Below are 25,563 nucleotides of genomic sequence, written 5' to 3' on the forward strand. Positions count from 1 at the left end.
AACAATGCCCGAGCTGTTAAGACAATGCAATCAATACGCCAACATGGAGGAAGTCCTGGCTGCCAGAGAGATAGCAGACAGGGGTGATCAGTCAGAGAAGGAGAAGAAACGGACTCTGAGGCCTAGGGACAATTCCCGCTAGTCGAAGAAGAATAGAACAGATCGGATGCTTGACACTGATGGACCCCAGCAATATGAACTTGATCGTTCCCGAACAAACCTGGTCTTAGAGATCCAGGATCAGAAGTATTTTTGCTGGCCCAGGCCAGTGATGGCTAAACCAGAGGAGAGGAACCCCAACCAGTACTGCCAATACCCCCGAGACCATGGGTATGACACTAAAGACTATAATTCTTTGAAAAGGAAAATTGATGAGCTCATCAAGACTAGATACCTTTACAAGTATTTGAAGCAGAAATATGGAGGAACTGGCCCGAGCCGAGGAGAGATGATGTAAGGTCGAGCCGAGATAGGACTGAGCCACCAAAGGAACCAATCACTGACGTAGCTGACATGTATGATAACCAACCAGTGGGTCCAACCATTCTAACAATCATGGGCGGACCCACAACCGAATCAGTCAGAAAAGCCAAAGCACACATGCGGTTCGTATGCATCATGGAATAGCCTGTCAAAGCTCTCAGAATGGATCCACTCATTACGTTATCTGACAGAGATCTGGAAGAGTTGAACTGGCCTCACAACGAGGCTGTTGTAGTTCAACTAGTGGTGGCAAACCACCCCTTCCACAGGGTCCTAGTGGACTCCGTTAACCTCATATCCTACAAAGCCTTCACAAAACTAGGGCTTGGCACTGGGACCCTAAAACCAGCTCCAAGACCCTTGTACGGATTTTCAGGCACGCCAGCAGAGCTGGAAGGAGTTGTAGACTTGACCGTAACCATCGGACAGGGAGCTCAGACAGCCACTACCATGGTTTCTTTTATGGTTGCCAAGATCGCCACACCCTACAACGCAATCCTTGGCCAACCTGGTCTCAATGGCCTTGGGACGATTGTGTCCACTAAGCACATGAAAGTCAAATTCCCCACCAGTAATGGAGTTGGGGAATGCAAGTCCAGCCAGAAGGAATCTCAGGAATGCGATGCAAACTTTATAAAATCTGGCAAGAAATCATGCTCGGGCCTAGCATGTACAGTAGAAATTGTTGATTGCCGAGATGAAAGCCTCCTGACCTGAGCCGAGCTAGTAGAACAGCTGCTTACTATCTCAATCACTAAGGCTAGTAGGCAATTTTATTAGTAGATTGCATTGAAATCCCATCGATTGGGTGTTAGTCTTATAGATTTTTTATTGTCAACCCCTTAGCTTCAATATCTCAGTTATTCAATTTTATTCATGGAGCGAATTAGATTTTAATTTGAAGCAATATATTTGTCCCAAGTGCATACCACACATCAATATACTATGAAGCTTCTCCCAAATATCTGGCTCTTTTAAGGGAACAAAGACCTTAACAACTAAGGTATAATAGCAGGCTATAGATCGGTAACATCTAAGATCGAGCTATAGCTCGGCATCATCTAAGACCGAGGTATAAGCTCGACAGCATCTAAGACCGTGCTCAAGCCCTTACGCACTAAGGCATGCAAGCCCGACGCCCGACGCGGCACCTTAAGCCCTTACGCACTAAGGCACGCAAGCCCGAGCCCCGGCTCAGCACATCAAGCCCTTGCGCATTAAGGCACGAAAGCCTAAGCCCCGGCTCGACACCTCAAGCCCTTATGTATTAAGGCATGTAAGCTCGAGCCCCGGCTCAGCACCTTAAGCCCTTATGCACTAAGGCAAGCAAGCCCGAGCACGGCTCAACACCTCAAGCCCTTATGCACTAAGGCATGCAAGCCCGAGCCCCGGCTCGGTACCTCAAGCCCTTACGCATTAAGGCATGTAAGTCCAAGCCCCGGCTCAGCACCTCAAGCCCTTACGCACTAAAGCATGCGAGCTCGAGCCCTGGCTCGGCACATCAAGCCCTTACGCATTAAGGCACACAAACCCAAGCCCCGACTTAACACATCAAGCCCTTACGCATCAAGGCATTCAAGCCCGAGCCCTGGCTCGGCACCTCAAGCCCTTACGCACTAAGGTATGCCAACCCGAGTCCCAGCTCGGCCCCTCAAACCCTTACGCACTAAGGTATGCAAACCCGAGCCCCGACTCGGCACATCAAGCCCTTACGCATTAAGGCATTCAAGCCCGAGCCCTGGCTTGGCACCTTAAGCCCTTACGCACTAAGGCACGTAAGCTCGAGCATGGGTCGGCACCTCAAGCCCTTATGCATCAAGGAATGCAAGCCAGAGCATGGCTTAACACCTCAAGCCCTTATGCATTAAGGCATGAAAGCCCATGCACGGTTCGAAAACTTCAAGACCTTAACACAAGGCACCTCAAAAGACCGAGCCTAAGCTCGGCACCCTCTAAGATCGAGCCCAAGCTCAACATTCTTTGATCGAGTCCTAGATCAGAATCTCATGCCCTTACGCACTAAGGCATGTAAGCCTGAGCCTCGGCTCGGCACTACAAAAGACCTTAACACAAGGCACCTCAAAAGACCAAGCCCAAGCTTGGCACTTCCAAGACCAAACCCAGGTTTGACACCTTAAAAGACCGAGCCCAAGCTCGGTAGTCTAAAATTGATCCCTAGCTCGGCACTGCCAAGACCAAACCCAAGTTTGGCACCTCATAAGACCGAGCCTTAGCTTGGCATTCTCTAAGACCGAGCCCAAGCTCGGTATTCTCTAAGACCGAGCCCAAGCTCGGTATTCTCTAAGACCTACCCCAAGCACCCTCTAAGACCGAGCCTTAGCTTGGCATTCTCTAAGACCGAGCCCAAGCTCGGTATTCTCTAAGACCGAGCCCAAGCTCGGTATTCTCTAAGACCTACCCCAAGCTCGGCATTCTCTAAGATCAAACCCCAGCTCGGCACCCCCAGTACTAGGCCCAAGCTTGGCACCTCAAGAGTTCACAAGCTGGACATGGAAGATAGATTCCGAGTTCAGCTAGGGAACGAGCCACAGTCAGAAAGCTATACTGATCCTTATTCTTCCAACAATTACTCATTTTGAGCCGCGCTCGAAGTACAAGAACATAAAGAAAGAAGCACAAGAATGCTAAGAGATGACATCAAAACAAATTTTTCATTCATCAAAAATGGGGAAAAAGCCCTCAAAGTACATCACTCCGGAAGGAGACATCTATATAAAAATATATATATATACAAGGCTAATCTCTGGGGGCTAATCCACGGGCCTAGCTCTTCACTTGGATATCATTCGAGTAGGATCACCTCTTCACCAATGCCGATCGAGCCACAGAGCTGCACCAAAGTAGTAGGGACGGGAATGCGCTACTCATAGTCTGTCAGATTGTAGCTTGGCATCTTACTCGGGATGAACCGGATGGCATCATCCGAGCTGACCTAAAACAAAGCAATGTTAATGTCAACCAACTTCTGACAAGCCTAGGGGTTCAGCCACCTCTTTGACCTCCAGTTCGGCCCAGTGTTGCCTTTCCAACTCAACAACCCTAGCTGCAAGCTCCTCCTTGCGAGCACCCTGAGTCTCATACAACTCATCCTAGAGAGCATCATTCTCCTTCATCAAGTTACCATTGGCATTGAGCTACTTAGCAACCTCCGTTCTAGCTCTCCAGTTATCAACCGGACATCATTGGCATGGACCTCCTTAGATCGTGCCATTTTCTTCTCAACCTCCAATTAGCCTATGATCTTGTGCAGCTCCCCATTAAGGTGCCTTGCCTCCTTTGCCTTTGAACAAGTGACAACCACGTCCTCGAACCATTGAGCAGCCTCGGCTAAGAAAGTGAAGTAGTGCGTTTCGCATCGAATTAAATGCTCTAGCAGATCGATTCGAACTGCTAGAGCGGAGGGATGGTGATGAGGTAAAATATGTCTCCTTCCTCAGCACAATTGAAGCGTGTATGCAAACCTGAATAGGACTGACCCACCACTGTGCTGCTACCTCGCCCCTCCATCAGGCTGTGCTGCTATCTCAGCCCTCCAATAGGCCGTGTTGCCACCTCGGCCCTCCAACAGGCCATGCTACCACCTCGGCCCTCCATCAGGCCGTGCTGCCACATCGGCCCTTCATCAGGCCGTGCTTCCACCTTCTATCTTAGCCCACCAATAGGCAGTGTTGCCACCTCGGCCCTCCAACAGGCCATGCTACCACCTCGGCCCTCCATCAGGCCGTGCTGCCACATCGGCCCTTCATCAGGCCGTGCTTCCACCTTGACCCTCTATCAGGCCGTGCTACTAGTCACCTCGACTTGACCAACCTATCACCTCGGCTCGGCACAGTCAAGTAATGCACCCAGAAACGTGCACACATCCACTCCTGTATTCAAGGGACATGATCCTTGATCACAGGGCATGACTCTATCCACTGCACGTTAGTAGAGGCATCCACCCCTCTCACGACTTGCACCTCTGAGATCAATGGAGAATATTCCCAGAATATGCCCTGGAACTCAAAATATTCCCAGAATCATAGTGCCACTCCCCTCAAGGACTCTACGCCTAAACTAGACTCTCCACAAACGCCCCTCCTTCTCTCTCCATCAACAGCCTATAAATACCAAGGTAAGCCTCCATCATGGGGGATCGATCAATCACTCCTTTTACTGGAAAAGCTCTCTTGAGCATCTGCTGTGGAAAGATCTGACTTAGGCATCAGAGAGTCCCCCGTCGGGTCAGCCCGACTCTCCCCTGTCCTCTCTTCTGTGCAGGTCGGTTGGAGCACTAGGAATTGTAGGGAAGGTCATCCAGTGAATTTTTACCACATCAGTTACTATCCTATATGAAGATGATTTTTCAGAGAACCAAATTCCCACTAAATCTCGGGCAGCTCAAATGCCTGATCATTTGAGGGAAACTTATCAGAAAAAGATTTTTGAACTCCTTGCTAAAGGTCTTATCAGACCTAGTAAATCTCCCTGGAGTTGCACTGCCTTTTATATTAATAATAATGTTAAAATTGAACAAGGTACCCCCAGACTTGTCATCAACTATAAACCTTTAAATAAAGTTCTTAAATGGATTCGGTACCCTATCCCTAATAAAAGGGATCTTCTCAATAGATTATATGTTTCAAGTGTATTCTCTAAGTTTGATATGAAATCTGGGTACTGGAAAATTCCGATAGCAAAAAAGGATAGGTATAAGACAACTTTTGTTGTCTCATTCGGTCAATACGAATGGAATGTTATGCCTTTTGGCCTTTAGAATGCTCCATCTGAATTTCAAAATATTATGAATCAAATCTTTAATCAATATTCGTAGTTTATAATTTTGTATATTGATGATGTCCTTATTTATTCTCAGGACATTGTTCAACACTAGAAACATCTTAATATTTTCCTCTCTGTTATTCATCAAGCAGGATTAGCTATCTGAGCTAAAAATATAAAACTATTTCAAACTAAAGTTCATTTTTTGGGACACTATATTTCATTTGGTTCTATTATCCCTATTGACGAGCTATTTATTTTGCAGATAATTTTTTTGATGAAATAACAGATAATATTCAACTTCAAAGGTTTCTTGGTAGCCTTAATTGCATTGCTGAATTCTACAAGGATTTAGCAAAGGATGCCAAACCTTTATTTAATAGGTTAAAACAGTAACCTGACCCTTGGACATCTATATATACTGACACTATCCGAAAAATTAAGCTCAAAGCAAAGGAGTTTCCGTGTTTAAATTTAGCACGACCTGATTGTTTTAAAATTGTTGAGACTGATGCTTTCGAATTCGGATTTGGAGGAATATTGAAGTAAAGATGTCCTAATCTTCCAAAAGAAGTATTAGTACATTTTACTTCAGGCACCTAGAATTCAACTCAACAAAATTATTCTACAGTAAAAAAAGAGCTTCTTTCACTTGTTTTGTGTATAACTAAATTTATAAGTGATCTTCTTAATCAAAATTTTCTTGTTCGAGTGGATTGCAAAGTGGCTAAAGACATCCTTCAGAAAGATGTTAAGAATTTGGCCTCCAAACAGATTTTTTCTCTATGGTAGTTGCTTCTTTCGGTTTTTTATTTTAGTATTGAATTTATTAAAGGATATACTAATAGTTTATCTAATTTTCTATCCCGATAACTCTTGCAGGGCTCCTAAGTAGAAGGTTATAATCCCTGCCTCTCCTAATAAAGACGTTGCCTCCTCTTCTTCTAGGCAACTTCAAGAGGAACCCACTCCTATTTCTTCTCAATCTCCTCTAACAACCTTAAATAAGGCTGTTAATAATTCTCCCTTCATGGAAACCAATTTTATCCCAATTATCCCCATTGGAAACATCCACCTTCGTCACACCCCACTAGAACTTGCCACCATTTACCTTCGTGATCATCTCCATCCATCTTTTGGTGATAACTCGTAATTTCTATGAAAGAATTCTTGAAGAAACACAGAATGCTCCTATTCAACACTCCTATAGAAGTGCTCATGTTAGGGCTTATTCAAAGCTCAATATATTAAACATTAAAAGGGATCGTGAATAGGGACTTTCTTCCTTATTCAAACGAGACTTTCATGATGTCTCTGGCCTTAAACTGAGGTCATATGATTATGCTAATTATGTCAAACCTTGGGATATGATATTCTTATATCAGAATGATCATAAAATCCATTCATGGTTCGTGAAGTTTCATCTTCAACGCACCTTATTAGGTGTGCCGAACTGGTTTCTACAATGGTTCTTCACGTGGGGACCACCTCCGTTGGAGTTCCTTCCTTTAGCTTTTCAATAGTCCATTACTAAATTGAAAGAATTCAATCAACCTTTAGACTCCTGGGCTCTCTTCATCCAATTCTTCATATTATATAAAGTTTTATGGATTCTTCAATGAAAGTATCGGATGACTACTGATGAATTTGAAAAATAGAATTATGTTCCCACTCTAGAACGACATATTATGGTTAAATGGTGGGATAAATTCAACATTTCACCTTTAACTGGTTCACAATTTATGCCTAAAAGAGGCATTGGCCCGGATCTGTCCCTTGCATCCTCATCCACGATGACAACTCAGACACCCTTTTTCAATATCTTCAACACTGCTCGACGTCATCTTCCATATTTATCGGATGAACAAATCCAAGAGCGAATTTTAACGGGGATCGGATTTAATATTCAGCCCGACAATCCAGTCCCGTCATCATCCTCCTCTACATCGACTATTCCTCTTTCGGATGACAGTAGCCAATTTTCTCAACGGCCTGATCTGTAATGCCTCCCCAAAAGGGGGGGGAAGAAAAGAGGTCTCATTGACTACACCTTACTGCACCTTGACCCAGTGCTGTGTTAATCAGACACACTATTTTGATTTTTGCCAGATGTTAAGCATCCACATCTAGTGCCATTCCAGTTATACTGAGGTCTTGGCATGAATCACGCAACACTATAAGTGCATTATAATGAGTGTCACAGGTGGACACTTTAATAATTCACCTAACTGAGACTCTTCTGAAAAACAGTGGGCCATCCCACGTGGAATGCCAGAGAATTTCATTCATGGCTTATTTTCAGTCACCCAGCTAAATTACACGACAATATAACTTCTGGCTGAAACTGATCAGCTTCCGACAATTACCTCACACCTTATTAGGTGTACCTAATTTGTGCTAAGAACACCTTGTCTTTAGTTGTTCAAATGTCACATTTGGTTGGTTTGATGCATACTCGACGTCAACTCTATCAAGGCCCGTCAATGCATCTCCCAACCAATTTGAAGAAATCCTTGGTGTCGGCCATCTATAAAAGGAAGCTCACTCTCTATGAAAGATACCACGGAAAAGGACCACGAAGAATATCTTAGTAATTTTCTTTTCATCCTTTGTGTGCTTGTAAGTAGAGTTTGTAAGAGTTTTATTTTCCATTGAGTGTGTTCGTAAGAAGAGTGAGTAAAGTCTGTTTGCAGTTTTGTAATTCAAGACCCATATATAAGTTTTGTCTTCCTTAAGAAGCTTTTATTTTTCATGTATTATGTTTGCCATATTAGAGAATTTGTTAGATATTTCTTCTGCATATATTGAATTTTATTTGTCTTTTTATTCTCAAGATCCAATTTACTTATCTAAGCTTCTAAAAGAAGAAACTGCAAATTTTTCTAAAATAAAATCTAGGAAAAGTCAAATTCTTTGTCTTCTTGCTTCCCTCGCTGCAACTTTTTTTTTTTTTTTTTTTTGCTAAAAAGCTGCTACTGCTATTGCTTTAGAGTGCATAAAAGAGATTGGGTGATAGATAAGGTGTGAAAATCGTGGAATGAGCATGAGCATTGGGGTGGTTGAGAGACCCTTGAAACATGTGCTCAAATATTTTCAATGGTTCAAATTCGACTGCACCTCACTGCTTGCTGCAGAAGATATAGACTCGAAAGAGGAGAGATGCATGGTCCAATAGTGGAGAGAAAGAGATGCATAGTTGGTGAACTATGGTGTGAGAAAAGCCCATGCTTATTAGGAGGTCTCAAGTTCGAACATATGCTATTACATACTTTCCTCCCTAACCTATCAAAAAATTAACAAAAGAAGTCTAATGTTGAGATATTTTCATTTCATCTTACGGTTAATAACATGCTAGTGTAGAAAGGCGTGGGAGATATCGTTACACTCTGTTTCTTTTCTGTTTGTTTTTTTATGGAAGGAACCTGTTACGAAGATATGGTATTGAATTACTGATGGCTCCACTTTGGAAATTGGAAGCCAAAAACGGGGGCACGTGTTTAATGTTATCGATTGAGCAAAGCCATAGGGATGTGTTAGGTTTACCGTAATCTAAAACAAGCGTCCATGATGCTACTATTCATGACTCGACGCCTAACCTTTCAACCAGTCCGCCCTCGATTAGTAAATGCTAAACTGCCAAAGCTAGTAAAGGCTGACTGCCTAAGCTAGCAAAGGACTACAGCCCCTCTGCCATAAAAGGCCATCGCCACGGCAGCTGCGCTGACAGCGACCTCTTACATCATTGTCGACGTATCAATCCCCAGACTCCTTCCTTTCGTTAAGAAGGCTATCAGACTCCTTAGAGCTTATCTATCCACTCTGCTTCATCTCTCTCTCTCGGCTACTCGTCGTCCCTCTCTTACGCATCTGCGGTGAGTTCTTAGGTTTTTTGTTCTCTCTCTTTGAATGTGTGTGTTTTCACATCTCTGTGTGATCGTTTTTGGATGAAACAGTTGAAATCACGTGATGTACTGTTCACGTGCATTGGAATTTAGAATTCCGAATTCTCAATCATCCGATGGCTTTTTCTTAATCAATTCTGGACGTCACTTTCTTTTCTTATACATATTTGTACTTTTTGATACTCGTCAGTAGGACGATCATTTCTTGCGTAAGCTGGGAATCCTTGTTTTGGGTTCTGTGCTCTGTAGTTTAGGCAGTGTACTGGACTGAACATCAAAGGGATACGATCATCATCTGATCTTATTATTAAGTTGAATTTCTGGGTTTTTATTTTTGGAATTGGAATTTTCTTCTGAACAGAAGAAAAGGAAGAAATGGTGAAGGATTTGAGTGCGAAGCTTCTACTAGAAAGAAGGGAAGGGGAAGGATCAGGAGGGCCGGCAAAGGGAAATGAGGAGGAGAAGTATTTGGGGAAGAAGGTGTGGAGAGAGTGGAAGAAGCTGTGGATAGTGGCTGCTCCTGCAATCTTCACTAGGTTCTCCACTTTCGGCATCCAAGTTATCAGTCAGGCCTTCATCGGCCATATCGGCTCTGTGGAGTTAGCTGCTTATGCTCTCGTCTCCACCGTCCTCTTGAGGTTCGCCAATGGCATCTTGGTAATTCTTTTCTTATGTACTTAGCCGCCGCCACCACCACCACCACCACCATCACCACCACCGCTTTTTTTTTTTTTTGGTTTATCTGTTCTTTCTTATAGTATTATTATTTATTGTTGTTCTATTGTTGTTCTATCTGTTTTTTTTTTTTTAATTGTTCTTGAAAAAATCTCATTCCATGGGTTAATGCACCTTATTTCTGCATATGAGAGGTTGGGAAATTTTCTTCTAACAAATCCATAAACATTTTGAAGTGTAAAGTGGAAACGCTCTTTGTGGATTTGTTTTTGTAAGAGTATAGTTGAGGGCCACTTCTCAGTTCTCATGAGCTTTGGTTAAGGTGCTAAAGCTCTTGCTAAGCTAGGATTAGCACATGACTTATAATATGCTTCTTATTTTATTAGATTCCCTTGTTGAATGAATTTAGAACAGTATTTGTTTATTCTTTAATTAAGATTAAGATTTGGTCCTTCTAATTAAATTATTTTAAGCCTTTAATGTTTTCCAACCATAGGCTCAAGGGTCGTCCACCTATTGAATGCATTAATAAATGCCTACCATTCTTCTTTTATTTATTTTTGTGAGAAAGAGCAGTCAGAGTGTGGATAAAGTCCTCGTACGAGAATGATCGTACAAGTGTTTGATTTACATGTGGACTCCTATAAAAACCAATTAAAAGAAGAGAGAGATTAAGTGGAGTCCAAGTGTAAATCAAACACCGTACGAGAATGATCGTACAAGGACTTGATCCACGCTCGAGTATTCATACATTGGTTGTTAGTAAAATGATAAAAAACAATTATATTGGAAGTTGGAACATCTTTTTATGAGTATGTGCTTATAAGAGATGCATGTGTATGGATGTGTTTCATGTGAATTTAGATCTGTGGTATTTTTAATAAGAATCTCAATTTTAAGATTGATCGTAAGAAGACAGATATCTATTACAGGGACATATCTGAACAGTTGAATTAAATCATAATAGATGCAAATCTGACAGTTAGATCATTAATCAGATATTGTATATCAAAATCTGTCCAAATATGTTGTAGAATGGACTGCTATGATCCTAATCTGATTATTGATTTTATTTAATGTCTGTTGATATATTGTGTCATTGGATGAGTATTTATTTTGGAAATGCTGTTATTTAAACAATTGAAGAGATTGAAAGTTACAAAGAGAAATAGCATTTCATCTCTTTTGAAAGATGCTGTCTCTATATGGAGGTGTGATGCGGATCCGGATTCCAAGGACCGAAATCGGATCGCTTATGGCCCACAAGAATGACCAAAATCTCAAATTTAATGGTTGAAGGGTATTCTTGTAATTTCAGAAACAAGCAGGGCCTTAGAAATAATTATAAGGTAGATGGGGTAGTTCTAGAACTAAAACTTTAATACAAAGGCTTATTCTGAATTTTACCAAAGAGAAAAGGGGTAATGGAATATAACTTTTGGGAACAAGGGCTTAATTGTAATAACAGGAAAAATTCTTTTAAAATAAAAGAAACCTGTTCTTCTTCTTCTTCTTGTCGTGAGAACCAGAAACCAGCGGACAGAAAAAAAATTCCGATCGGTAGAACTCCTTCGATAGGGCTTGGTTGGACCTGAAATTCGAAACGAAGCTTCTCAGGATAAGGCTCTATTGATCCCACAAGATAAGCACCTGGATTTTCAAGCTGGGAGGCTGCGGGAATGACCAGAAGTAGAACCTGGCGGTAGAACAGAGTCAGTCTCAGTTGCAGGTATGATAACAGATGGTAAAGGGACTTTTCGGCAGCTGAAATCTGATGATTTGTGTCGCCTAGGAGAGGGCTTCCTGCGATCAAATCCTTGGCCCAAACAACTCACATATAAAGGACCTCGAAACACCTCAGTAGGGCAGCAACTGTCACCCAGAACAGGGGCTGGGAAAGAGAACCAGCTAGAAGAAGAATGGAAGAAGAAAAAGATCAGCAGGAGAAGAAGAACAGAGGGAAAAGAAAAGACAGTCAGGGGAAGGGGAAGAAGAAAACAGTTCAGAAGAGAGAGAAAGGGAAACCACCCATGGCAGCCATCGTTTCCAACCAAAACATAAATTCTCAAATTCATTCAAAAAATCTCTACTGAGTTCTCCATTACAGGGCTATTTAAAGAAAAATAATAACATAATTTTGGAAGCTAATTAAAAATGGAAACTAAACCTAGATAGCAACTAAATAAAAATCAAATCTAAAGATAGCAACTACTTCCATCGTGCAACTGCATCAGCTCTCCCGGTCTTAAAAGAACTCGACTCCGTTGAGTTAGGTCGTGCTCCCAAGATACCCTTGTAAGTTGCTCGTTGATGAGGTGGCACGTATCTCGAAGCAGAAGATGGGAACATAACACCAAGAGGAGGGAGGGTAGGTTGACGTGCCACTAGAGCAGGAGTCAGTCGACGACGTGGCATGTCTGATAATGCGTGTGACCTCATTAAGTACATACGACCTCCTTGCTTCACCTTGATGGTGTTCCGTGCACCATCATAGAGAATGCCTGCATGTCGCTGCCAAGGTCGCCCTAGAAGAATGTCACAATGTGCCAATGGGGTGACCAAACAGGTGACATGGTACTGTAACGGCCCAAACTGTAGGTGTACTCGAACAACTGCAGTGGCCTCTTCTCGAGCTGTGGGTCCAAAACCTCGCACATGAATCTTCTTGAAAAGCTGCTTTTGTGGAAGGTTGTGTGCTCGAACAAATTCAGCAGATATGAAGTTTGCTTCTGCCCCAGTATCAACAACTACATGAACATCAATAGGGTCGGAGCCGTGCAGGAGAGTCCCCTTCTGTCTGAAGAGAGGAGCTTTATCAACTAGTCTATTCGAAAAGGATGAAAGGCTAGCTGAATGAGCTTCTACATCCTCAGGCTAGCTGAATGAGCTTCTACATCCTCATCTTCATCATCGACAACATCATCGTCCTCGAGCGGATAAGGATATAAATGAAATTCATCTTCATTCTTCTCTGTCGGCTGCTTCTCTGCAACGTTCACAGAACGAGTCCTGTTGGGACACTTGTTGGAATAGTGACCCTTCTCGCCACAACTATGGCATATGATATTCTTCACCCCAACACTATCCTTGTTGAACTCTGACCTTTTTTCTTCACCTCTGCGAGCTTCAGGCTTCTTTTCCTCCATACGTGGTGGAGGTCTATGAACTGAAGGAGTCTTGAGCATACCCTTCCAATAAATGGACTTCTCTTCAGCTGTCTTGGCATGAGCCGCTGCCACATCAACAGACCTGAAATCAGTGTTAGCCAACTCAAGTCGAATCTCAGTACTTAATCCACTGATATATCGCATCACCCGTTGCTGGTCTGTTTCCTGAAGCCGACACCTTGAAGACAGTTTGTGGAATTCGAGGGTGTAAGAATCCACATCTTTGTTCCCTTGTTGCAAGTTAAGTAATTTATGGAACATTACCTTTTCATAATTAAGGGGAACAAATTTTTCAGTCAGGATCTGCTTCATGACCTCCCAATTGATAACGGGTCCAAGTCTTCTGACAAACCTTGCATGTAGTACATCATCCCACCATGAACATGCATACCCAATAAACTTGGTGATGATGAGTTCACACTTTTCACTTCTGGAAGAGACTTATACGCAAAAATTCTCTCCACTTTGGTAAGCCAGTCAAGAAATTCCTCAGGTCCTTTTTCACCACTGAACTCGGGATCCTCCACTTTGATGCCATAATCTCTGTCAGAAAATTGCCGGGTAACATCCTGGGGAACAACCGGATCAGATTGCTGCCTCTGAGGTGTGTCTTCGATCCGTAAAGTGTTGAGCTGAGGGGGTAATGTAGAGGATCCTTCTTCAGCTCGCTTGTCGGACCTCCTCATAAAGGCAATCATCTCTTCCATAAACTTATCAAACTTAGCTTCAGTCCTCTCAAGCCTAGCATCAGTATTCTGTTGGTTCTCGGCTAACTCACGATATAATTTGTGCAACTCAGCATTGGTGATGTGACTTGCCATGGTTAGAAAATTGCAGGAAAATTTGCTCTGATACCACTTGATGCGGATCCGGATTCCAAGGACCGAAATCGGATCGCTTATGGCCCACAAGAATGACCAAAATCTCAAATTTAATGGTTGAAGGGTATTCTTGTAATTTCAGAAACAAGCAGGGCCTTAGAAATAATTATAAGGTAGATGGGGTAGTTCTAGAACTAAAACTTTAATACAAAGGCTTATTCTGAATTTACCAAAGAGAAAAGGGGTTATGGAATATAACTTTTGGGAACAAGGGCTTAATTGTAATAACAGCAAAAATTCTTTTAAAATAAAAGAAACCTGTTCTTCTTCTTCTTCTTGTCGTGAGAACCAGAAACCAGCGGACAGAAAAAAAATTCCGATCGGTAGAACTCCTTCGATAGGGCTTGGTTGGACCTGAAATTCGAAACGAAGCTTCTCAGGATGAGGCTCTATTGATCCCACAAGATAAGCACTTGGATCTGCAGGTTGGAAGGCTGCAGTAGGAACCTGTAATAGAACCTGGCGGTAGCTTAGGGTTCAGCCCTGTCGCAGGTTTGTTTTCTCACAGCAGAGAAAGGTTTGTGGTCTAAGATTTAAGGGTTGGAGTCGCCTACAAGGCAGCTTCCTTCGACCCAAACCTCTGATTCCGTCGGTCACAGGACAGGGGTCAGCCAGCTTCTTGTTGATGTCGGTTTTAACGCCCAGCAGAGATGTAGAACAGTAACCAATGAACATAACAAGGTAATAAAAGTGGGAGATAAGAGGTAGAGATGACAGGAAGAAGAAAAGAAAAGAGAAAGATGAAGAAAGAAATTCAAAGTAGGAGGGGGAACTACGCAAGGCTCGCAACAGCCACAGACTCATCCATTAATTCCAACATTCAATTCTTTCATTCAAAACTGAAATTTCTCCATGAGTACATGTCCAATATAAAGGAAAAATTGGGCAATTAATGGCAATTTACTTGAAAATAGAAACTAATCTATATAGCAACTAAATAAAAATCAAATCTAAATTAAAATACTATCAAACTAATTTCTAAACCAAAAAAAAGGAAAGTAAATAGTAAAATTCTCAAATCAAAGAGATCCCTTCCATCGCCCAACTGCATCAGCTCTCCCGGTCTTAAAAGAACTCGACTCCGTCGAGTTAGGTCGTGCTCCTAAGATTCCCTCGTAAATCGCTCGCCGATGAGGTGGCACATAGCTCGAAACAGAAAATGGGAACATAACACCAAGAGGAGGGTGAGTAGGTTGACGTGTCACTGGAGCTGGAGTCAGTCGGTGACGTGGCATGTCTGATAATGCATGTGGCCTCATTAAGTACGTACGACCTCCTTGTTTCACCTTTATAGTGTTCCGTGCGCCATCATAGAGAATGCCTGCATGTCGCTGCCAAGGTCGCCCTAGAAGAATGTCGCAGTGTGCCAATGAGGTGACCAAACAGGTGACATGGTACTGTAACGGCCCAAACTGTAGGTGTACTCGAACAACTGCAGTGGCCTCTTCTCGAGCTGTGGGTCCAAAACCTCGCATATGAATCTTCTTGAAAAGCTGCTTTTGTGGAAGGTTGTGTGCTCGAACAAATTCAGCAGATATGAAGTTTGCTTCTGCCCCAGTATCAACAACTGCATGAACATCAGTATGGTCGGAGCCGTGCAGGAGAGTACCCTTCTGTCTGAAGAGAGGAGCTTTATCAACTAGTCTATTCGAAAAGGATGAAAGGCTAGCTGAATGAGCTTCTACATCCTCATCTTCATCATCGACAATATCATCGTCCTCGAGCGGATAAGGATATAAATGAGATTCATCTTCACTCTTCTCTGTCGGCTGCTTCTCTACAACATTCACAGAACGAGTCCTGTTGGGACACTTGTTGGAATAGTGACCCTTCTCGCCACAACTATGGCATATGATATTCTTCACCCCAACACTATCCTTGTTGAACTCTGACCTTTTTTCTTCACCTCTGCGAGCTTCAGGCTTCTTTTCCTCCATACGTGGTGGAGGTCTATGAACTGAAGAAGTCTTGAGCATCCCCTTCCAATAAATGGACTTCTCTTCAGCTGTCTTGGCATGAGCCGCTGCCACATCAACAGACCTGAAATCAGTGTTAGCCAACTCAAGTCGAATCTCAGTACTTAACCCACTGATATATCGCATCACCCGTTGCTGGTCTGTTTCCTGAAGCCGACACCTTGAAGACAGTTTGTGGAATTCGAGGGTGTAAGAATCCACATCTTTGTTCCCTTGTTGCAAGTTAAGTAATTTATGAAACATTACCTTTTCATAATTAAGGGGAACAAATTTTCAGTCAGGATCTGCTTCATGACCTCCCAATTGATAACGGGTCCAAGTCTTCTGACAAACCTTGCATGTAGTACATCATCCCACCATGAACATGCATACCCAATAAACTTGGTGATGATGAGTTCACACTTTTTCACGTCTGGAAGAGACTTATACGCAAAATATTCTCTCCACTTTGGTAAGCCAGTCAAGAAATTCCTCAGGTCCCTTTTCACCACTGAACTCGGGAACCTCCACTTTGATGCCATAATCTCTATCAGAAAATTGCCGGGTAACATCCTGGGGAACAACCGGATCAGATTGCTGCCTCTGAGGTGTGTCTTCGATCCGTAAAGTGTTGAGCTGAGGGGGTAATGTAGAGGATCCTTCTTCAGCTCGCTTGTCGGACCTTTTCATAAAGGCAATCATCTCTTCCATAAACTTATCAAACTTGGCTTCAGTCCTCTCAAGCCTAGCATCAGTATTCTGTTGGTTCTCGGCTAACTCACGATATAATTTGTGCAACTCAGCATTGGTGATGTGACTTGCCATGGTTAGAAAATTGCAGGAAAATTTGCTCTGATACCACTTGATGCGGATCCGGATTCCAAGGACCGAAATCGGATCGCTTATGGCCCACAAGAATGACCAAAATCTCAAATTTAATGGTTGAAGGGTATTCTTGTAATTTCAGAAACAAGCAGGGCCTTAGAAATAATTATAAGGTAGATGGGGTAGTTCTAGAACTAAAAACTTTAGTACAAAGGCTTATTCTGAATTTTACCAAAGAGAAAAGGGGTTATGGAATATAACTTTTGGGAACAAGGGCTTAATTGTAATAACAGCAAAAATTCTTTTAAAATAAAAGAAACCTGTTCTTCTTCTTCTTCTTGTCCTGAGAACCAGAAACCAGCGGACAGAAAAAAAATTCCGATCGGTAGAACTCCTTCGATAGGGCTTGGTTGGACCTGAAATTCGAAACGAAGCTTCTCAGGATAAGGCTCTATTGATCCCACAAGATAAGCACTTGGATCTGCAGGTTGGAAGGCTGCAGTAGGAACTTGTAATAGAACCTGGCGGTAGCTTAGGGTTCAGCCCTGTCGCAGGTTTGTTTTCTCACAGCAGAGAAAGGTTTTTGGTCTAAGATTAAGGGTTGGAGTCGCCTACAAGGCAGCTTCCTTCGACCCAAACCTCTGATTCAGTCGGTCACAGGACAGGGGTCAGCCAGCTTCTTGTTGATGTCGGTTTTAACGCCCAGCAGAGATGTAGAACAGTAACCAATGAACATAACAAGGTAATAAAAGTGGGAGATAAGAGGTAGAGATGACAGGAAGAAGAAAAGAAAAGAGAAAGATGAAGAAAGAAGTTCAAAGTAGGAGGGGGAACTACGCAAGGCTCGCAACAGCCACAGACTCATCCATTAATTCCAACATTCAATTCTTTCATTCAAAACTGAAATTTCTCCATGAGTACATGTCCAATATAAAGGAAAAATTGGACAATTAATGGCAACTTACTTGAAAATAGAAACTAATCTATATAGCAACTAAATAAAAATCAAATCTAAATTAAAATACTATCAAACTAATTTCTAAACCAAAAAAAGGAAAGTAAATAGTAAAATTCTCAAATCAAAGAGATCCCTTCCATCGCCCAACTGCATCACCTTGGAATTTCCATAACCCCAATAGGCCATTCATTAGAGTAGTTACAACTGTTCAAACCATTGAAACTAGACACGGTAACTCCCCTAAAATCAACTCTTGTCAATATGAACTCCACCCTTGGGATACCCTGTGTATCAGTCAACCTTATTGTATTCGGTTAGTCTGACCGATCAACTCTTTAACACAGGTTCCTCATTATCGATGAGCCTGATTGTTCAGTTTGATTAATTAACTCCTTAACACAAGATCTTCGTTTATTGGTTAACCTGACCGATCAACTCCTTAACACACCTCATTTATCGATCAATAGACCGATGTCAAGTTGGTCAATCCCTTAGTATACATGCTCGTTTTTATTGTCAATTAGACTAGTCGAAAATAGGGTGCAAACAGTATGATGAATGGGATAGTCTTTATCTTACAGTGATGGGATGGTTAGTTCATTCCATGGAATCTTTTGTGAGTCAAAATATTGAGTCTTGCATCAAGGCATTGGAGACCTCAACTCTTGCATCAAAGCATGTGAAACTTCAACAAATGGAAGACCTCAACTACTTTTTATATTTCTATATTTTCTATTGTTTTATTTTCCTCTGAGTTTGTGATTGGTCCATGTCATAACTTGGAAGTCTAAAAGATGGTTGTAGTCTCCTAGGTAAAAGGATGTTGCCTTATATATAGAGGACAAATTATAAGTTGTAAAAAAAGATAGACACAATAGAATCTTCTTGTGAACCTTGAAGAGTTCCTCTTATGAAACCAAGTTGAGTTTCACCCATCATTGAAGAGACTGGGCTTTCAATCAGCCTAGAAGAGCTGAGCCTTCAACCTTGAGGAGTTAAAGTCACCCCCCACCAAAGATTCAACCTAGAAGAGTTGAATTTTTGAAGCTATTATAGATCTGTTGCTCATACCATCATCTGGTCATACGGGTGAGCATCCAACACTTGTCCCATTTCCTACCATTACATGGGTAAAGAGGGGTATATTTGGAAGCAAAAGAGATAGGTGTTGGATGCTCAACTGTATGACCAGGTGATCGTACAAGCAACGGATCCAATCTCTTCCAAATTCGGATTGTGTAAGTCCATTACCTTGACAGTCATTTTACACCATTTTTCACTCAAAATCTCAACAATTCCTCTTTCACAAAAGTTGTAGCCTCACCTCTTGTCTTTAAGACCCAATATGAATCATTCCAAACCGATATTGGAGCAGAGAGTTATTCCCAAATTATTGGCCATAGGTCATTCTATCAGAGATTGGTTTTGTCTACAAAGCAAGTACTTTCCTGATCCTTGAATTCGAGTAATCCTGTGAGGGAGATTGCATCACTAGGTTTAAAGTATTGGTATTGTGTATCGTATCGGTCCGGTGACTTTAATTGATGTATCATATTGTATTGGGGATATGCAAGATACATTAAAGAGACACATGAAAATACACTTTTGGAGCCAAAAGAAAAAATAGTATAAATAAGCTATATATAGCATGTATCATGCATAACAGTTAAACAGAGATTAATGTATAATGATATAAATGCATTCAATTGAAATTGTTATAAAGGATGAGGTTTCTTATATTAGTGATAGTCTAATGCCATGAAGAGTATCAGGGTGGTTCAAACTCATAGCTAACTCATGGGTGGACGGGTCTTCAAGAAGAGAAGCGACTAGGATGATGTTTTTAACAAAGGCAAAGGACTTGGTTTATGGGAAAAATAATAAACATGAAAAACTTTCATTTTTCTGTGAAATTTCTTGAACCATAGTACCAATCTTTGCAAATGATGAAGTTTGATGCTATGAGTGGGTTACTTTTACTTAAAACCATTAATTTATTGTTAAAAGTAGGTATAAAACACTGGTTCAAACACAAAGACCAAGTTGTTGAGAAAGCGACCTTTTTCTGTGAATTCTCCTTCAATCTTTGATTTCAACTTGTTGAATGAACCAAACTTAGGGTTTTAGGCACCCTTTGAATCGTTTTTGAGTGTAGATTAAAACCCCCAACTCAAATTTATGCAAAAAACTAAGTGATGAGGGCTTTGGAGGACTCTCAGTTGGGAAGTTTTTTTTTTCCCTCTAGGTTCTGTAAGTTCCGTATGGAGAACCACATGGGCCTTTCAAGGGACGTATCGATAGTATCGTCATGTATCACATTTTATTGTGTTATTGGCTGATACCATGCGTTATGGTGGGATACTTTAAAGTTTAAAAAGAAAAAAGATATGTATCGCATTGTATCGTATCGAAAAGGCTTGATTCTACTGTTCCAGTCCTTTTCTTGTATTTTTTGGAATCTGATGAAGTGGATCATTCATATTATAGAAGCAGGTAAAGAGAGAATATCTCTGAGGGATTTGCAAAGAGTAGCAATTGCTCATGATTTTACTTGGACGGACAAGGAGATGATGGACATGATCAATTCCTTTGATGGCGATGGTGATGGAATGGTCAGTATGTGCTGTTCCTTTTTCTTAATTCTGTGTTTATATCAGCCTTCATCAGGAGGGAGGAAATTAAAAGTAAAACTTTAATAGGATGAATAAGTACCCCTTGTTTCTTCATAATTGCTTTTCCTTGTTTGATTTTCTTGCCACTAGAAAGGTCACACTGACTGGAGTTCCTAGAGCGACTTGATATTTTCCAAATGTTAATATGTGATTTTATTGGTCATGTAAGCTGAGAACATGTTTTGTCACCAAGTCTCCAAAATATTTTATGTTAAAGAAGTTTGACATGCTGATGTGTCTATGGATGGTTTGATGCGGCTGACTAAGTCCATTATACCATAATTTCTACTTAATTCATATTTTTTGGTTTCTACAGATGCCCAACAAATTATGCTTTGAGTTCTGCATTTTAATTTTTTTTTAAATAAATTCCATTAAATATTTGAATGATGAAAAATGAATTTTAGTGATTTGGACATTATTGAAGATGGATGATCAGGTTCAAATATGGTTTGCCTTTGATCTTTCTTCTTGTCAGATGTGATTTTTCCTCAAGTAAAATTTCCATTTGTCCACTGCTATTGCAGCTCAGTCTGGATGATTTCCGGAGGATTGTTTTAAGATGCAACATGATACAAGGCTGTGAAAATGCTGCAATGGGATCAAAGTCATGACAAGCTACTTGGACCATGTTGAAAGGTGCAATCAAAAGCCTAATGTCAGTAAAAATTTCAGAAATTTCCTTCAGTGAATGGTTTGATACAGCTGATCCATGTGCCAAGATGGTAAAGGTTGTTTGAGTATGTGAATCTGATTAGAGAGTTTGTTACTAGCAGATGCCAACACAATTACTTCTTGTTAGGCAAACATTATTGGGTCCATACCAAAAGGGGAAGTAGTTAAAGCTAATCTAAAGTTTCATAGAATTGCAAGAATTAGTTTATGATAGTGGAATCTAGTGATATCTTCTTAATTTATGAAGCATGCCCTTGGCGCTTCTTCTGAGCAGAAAATTGACTGCTCAATTTAAAGCTAATCTAAAGTTTCATAGTTCACCAACATTTTTTGAATTTTGATTTTCTTCAAAATGAAAGGTCAGGTAAGTGCTATTTGAAACTAGTCTTTTGTCACAAGGTCATGCCCTCTTGCAACATTACAGACTTCGATGGCTTTAGTGGGTCCATATGTCAGACGATCCACTCCTATCTCATGGGTCAGGTGTCATTCTGTCAGCCCTAAACAAGCAAGGCTATGATTCTCTAGGTGAGCCACTCCTAGAGGGGAATCTTTGGATGGAGGCCTTTGTTCACTTTTATGTGTGGTATGATGGCTTAATTGGTTTATATGAAGTTTGGTGTCAGTGCTCTACTTCTAAGTTCTGACGCTAAAAGAATGATAAACTGCTTGCTGGAGGAAGAAGGATTCAGAAACTGACCATGGAAGATGGCGAGTCTCAAATGCTCCCTCTGGTGCATGTTCTAGTATTTGTCCAAGCCAACCCAGTTGGGAGGCCTATTTTTGGCATCTGTTATTTGTTTATGTATTCTTCAAGTGGTCTTTGTAAGTATAACATATTTTTAGTGTGGTGTATTCTGGTACTGTCATGTCCTACTACATTCCGTTTCTTGAAGGCCATGGTGAATGTGAATTCATTCACCGAGAGGTATTTGTGAACCCTAAAATGGAGTGGTGAACTTCACCATGGGGCCTTCCTTTGGCAATAATATATATCTTGTTTTAGCAAATAAAAAAAAAAAATGTATATCATGTTTGCATAAAAGAGGGGTGGAGGGACTTGGTTTATTTGGTAAGTTTCAATGCAAAAGCATTTACCTGGGTTACAAATCTAATTGTGTTCAAGATTTGAATGGCTTTGCAAAGTTTCTTAGGAAAATTACATGATTACCGACTTTTGGGTTCCCCTTTATAAAATTATCCACTGAAAGTTTTAATTAATAAAAATACTTAAAATTAGGTTTAAGTTTACAAAATTACCCATTTAAAGTTTCAGTTAATAAAAATAACCAAGCTTAATTTTAGGTATTTTTGTGAAGTAAAACATTTAGTGGGTAGTTTTGTAAATCTAAATCTAATTTTAGATAATTTTGTTAACTGAAACTTCGGGTGGATGGTTTTATAAAAAGAAACCCAAAAATGGGTAATCATGTAATTTCCCCAAGTTTCTTTTATATATATAGTGGGTCCTATCATTGATTTCGGCAACAGAAACTTTTTGAGTTTTATCATGTCATCTCTACTCGAATTATTTTTTCAGGTTCCATGAAGGAAAGAAACTTGATTGGCGAGGAAGCCTAGGACCAACATCTCACAAACATCTCACAATTAAGAGATCATGAATTCAACTCTTCTTGGGCCTACCTAAAAAATTTTTATAGTTTTAATAGCCAGGGCTTATTAAAAAAGAATAAAGAAAAAAAAAATTACCTGATCACATGCCTCGACACAAGATGAGGGGGAAGGCTATCTTGCCCTTTGCTTTCGCGTACTCTTCCAATAGCCATATGCTGGCACAGTAATCACATCACATGACCAGGTAGTGATCCCTCTCCCTTGATGAAAATAAAATATCAAAAAAATATGATTAGTAGAGAAACATAATAAGAATTAAGTGTTTTTTTTTCTATTTTATTATATATCATATTATCATACTATTATTAAAAAATATGTATTCTCTGTCTTTGATATACTTTTTCAAAAAGATAAAAAAGACAATTGACATATACACAAAAAACTTTCCAATTGACCAAAAAAACCCTCCAGATGAAAGAGAAAAAAATAATAAAAAAAATGTGGAGAAGAAAGTGGGGAAGTAATTATTAAGTATTAAAAGGATTAAAGAAAAAAAATTGACAAATAATAACCCACAAGAGATGGGAAAAAAATCGTCTGCAATTCCGATCTCATACAATTCCGTGAAATACCACCTTCAGGGAGTGACACGTGTATTGATACCAATGTAATGGTCCAGATCTGATTTAAATGTTTTTTCACTGATTTAATATTTTATTAGTTGTACCAGATCTGGGCCATTGTATTGGTATCAATACACGTGTCACCGCCTAAAAGTGGTATTGCATGAAATTGTATGAGATCAGAATTGCAGACGATTTCAACCCCAAGAGATGTGGTTAATCCTTTCCCTAGGAAGAAAAAATAAGGAGATTTACAAAGATAAATATGGAGAGAGAGAGAGAGAGAGAGAGAGAGAGATTTTTAAGGGGGAGCAATAGCAAGAATGCCCACATTTTTTTATCTCCATAATCATTCACTCCTTCCCCACTCTCCATAATTTTCTCTCTCTCTCTCTCCATATTTAATTTTGTAAATCTCTCCATAATTGTTTAAAAAATAATCTCACTCAACCTCTCGCGTGTCTCCCTCCCCACTTTCCATAATTATCTCTCTCTCTCTCTCTCTCCATATTTACCTTTGTAAATCTCTCCATAATTATCCCTCTATCCATTAAAAAAATAAAAAGACGTGGGCACAAAAGAAACGTGGGCATACTATTGCTCCTCCTTAAAAAAATATATATATATCTCCCCCTCCATATTTAATTTTGTAATTATGTCTATAGTTATTTTGTAAAGAAGGGGATTTTAAAAAAAATCTCTAATAATTAGGAATCAAATCGTGGAACCATTATTTGGGGATTGACAAATAATAGGGATGGTTATGAAAGCCTTATTCCCGCTTGCCACCTCATTTAATATTTTATTACTATTTTTTTTATATGAAAACTAGATTATTTGTCCCTTAATTTATTATTATTATAACCATAAACCGATATCATCTATTTTTATCCATTTTTGCTTTCCTTAATCATAATTACCAAAACTTTTCAAATATTAAATGCAGAAGATAGAATCCTAAACAGAGAAAACGAAAGGTTTTGTAGAGACCAAAGCAGAGAAGAAAATTGATCCAACAGAGACCGAAGGGGTCATAGTGGATGAGTAAACTTTTGGGATTTTGCTTGTGTAGGCTCCAGGACCAAAGGGTCACATGATGACATGAAGACAAATGGGGTGAAGGTTGGGCCAGGGAAGAGGGTGGGTGTGCTCTCCCTTGGTGATCTTACATCCATTGAGCTTGTTGGCAGGGATCGCCCAGCTCTCTTATCAGAGATGTCGACTATACTCGCCAACCTTCACTGCAATGTGGTTGCTGCTGAAGTATGGACTCATAACATGCGTGTAGCATGTGTTCTTTCTTTCAACGACGACACCACAGGTTGTGCTGTGGAAGACCCAATCCGATTGTCAGCCATGGAGGAGCAGCTCAAAAACATCCTACGTGGGTGTGAGGATGATGGGAAGGTAGCTCGCACCAGTTTCTCCATAGGGTTCACCCATATGGACCGCTGTCTCCACCAAATGATGTTAGTTGCAAGGGACTATAAAGATGGTGGGGTTACAGAAGAGAAGGATTATGCACCTGCATTCCAGCCAGTTATCATAGTTGACTGCTGTGAGGACAAAGGGTATTCAATGGTGAATGTTTGATGCAAAGATTGGCCAAAACTGTTGTTGGAAATTGTGTGCACACTAACAAACATGCTGTATGTTGTCTTTCATGCCTCCATCTCATCCAGTGGCCCCTATGCACTGTAGGTACACATGAATAACCATCTTTGGATCAATGACCACTATATTCCATTTGTCTAAAGCTTTTTTAAGTATTCTATCTCACTTCTCAATCTAAAGAATGTTGCAATTAAGGATATGGTTCATCCAAGGGCTAGCACTTGGATTTAAAAATTTTGAGTGGAGTCACTAATTAAATTCATTTTATGGGAATTAATAGAAGAGGTTCTTTGTTAGAAAGCGAGGCTTTTGTTAGTGTACCAATAAAGTGAAAAAACAATATTGTACCTTGGAGGACAACGAGGTCATTCCATGTGAGAAGGAGAGAGAGACACATAGCGGCTCAATTAACCTTTTCCTAAAGTGTAAAGCGAGAGGGTTCTATGGACAAACAACATAAAAGAACATACTAATTAGGTGAGTAAAAATGGCATCATACATTACATTGGCATTTTCTACTTGGACTAAGGATGCGTATTCTGAATTGATAGTCCGAGCTTTGATGCTACTAGAAGTCACCAATATGTGTATTTTGAACCTATAATCTTACTTTTTTTCTTATTTCTCTTTCATTGGAGGTTTACCAATCCCACCCCGCTAAAAAAAAAAAACCTTACTTTGAAGAGAGGAAAACAAGATATGGCTCATTTGTTTCACTTTGTTTTATAAAATGTGTGAAAATGAGAAATAATTGTTTTCCTTCCCAACTTTCATTG

The 25,563-nt window shown here is 40.5% G+C and overlaps 1 protein-coding gene and 1 long non-coding RNA gene across 2 annotated transcripts; both read left to right on the plus strand.

Moving 5' to 3' along the window:
• The first annotated feature begins 16,928 nt into the window (after window positions 1–16,928).
• On the plus strand, window positions 16,929–21,299 carry LOC122061831. Its single transcript, XR_006134726.1, has 2 exons — window positions 16,929–20,240; window positions 20,828–21,299. It is a non-coding gene; the product is annotated as an uncharacterized LOC122061831 (long non-coding RNA).
• A 377-nt stretch (window positions 21,300–21,676) lies between these two features.
• Window positions 21,677–24,766, plus strand: LOC122060728 (ACT domain-containing protein ACR3-like). The gene is made up of 2 exons (XM_042623833.1): window positions 21,677–21,800; window positions 24,246–24,766. The coding sequence occupies exons 1-2, from the start codon at window positions 21,677–21,679 to the stop codon at window positions 24,764–24,766; spliced, it is 645 nt and encodes a 214-aa protein (XP_042479767.1).
• The last annotated feature ends 797 nt before the right edge of the window (window positions 24,767–25,563 follow it).

The sequence above is a fragment of the Macadamia integrifolia genome, chromosome 14 (assembly GCF_013358625.1).
Source record: "Macadamia integrifolia cultivar HAES 741 chromosome 14, SCU_Mint_v3, whole genome shotgun sequence".
Taxonomy (NCBI): Eukaryota; Viridiplantae; Streptophyta; class Magnoliopsida; order Proteales; family Proteaceae; genus Macadamia; species Macadamia integrifolia.

Excerpts from the sequence above, each read along its gene's own strand:
- LOC122060728 (XM_042623833.1), top strand. The coding sequence starts at position 21,677 with ATGGAAGATGGCGAGTCTCAAATGCTCCCTCTGGTGCATGTTCTAGTA. Across the intron at positions 21,801-24,245 it reads GTATTCTTCAAGTGGTCTTT|GCTCCAGGACCAAAGGGTCA; the intron begins GTAAGTATAACA and ends TTGCTTGTGTAG.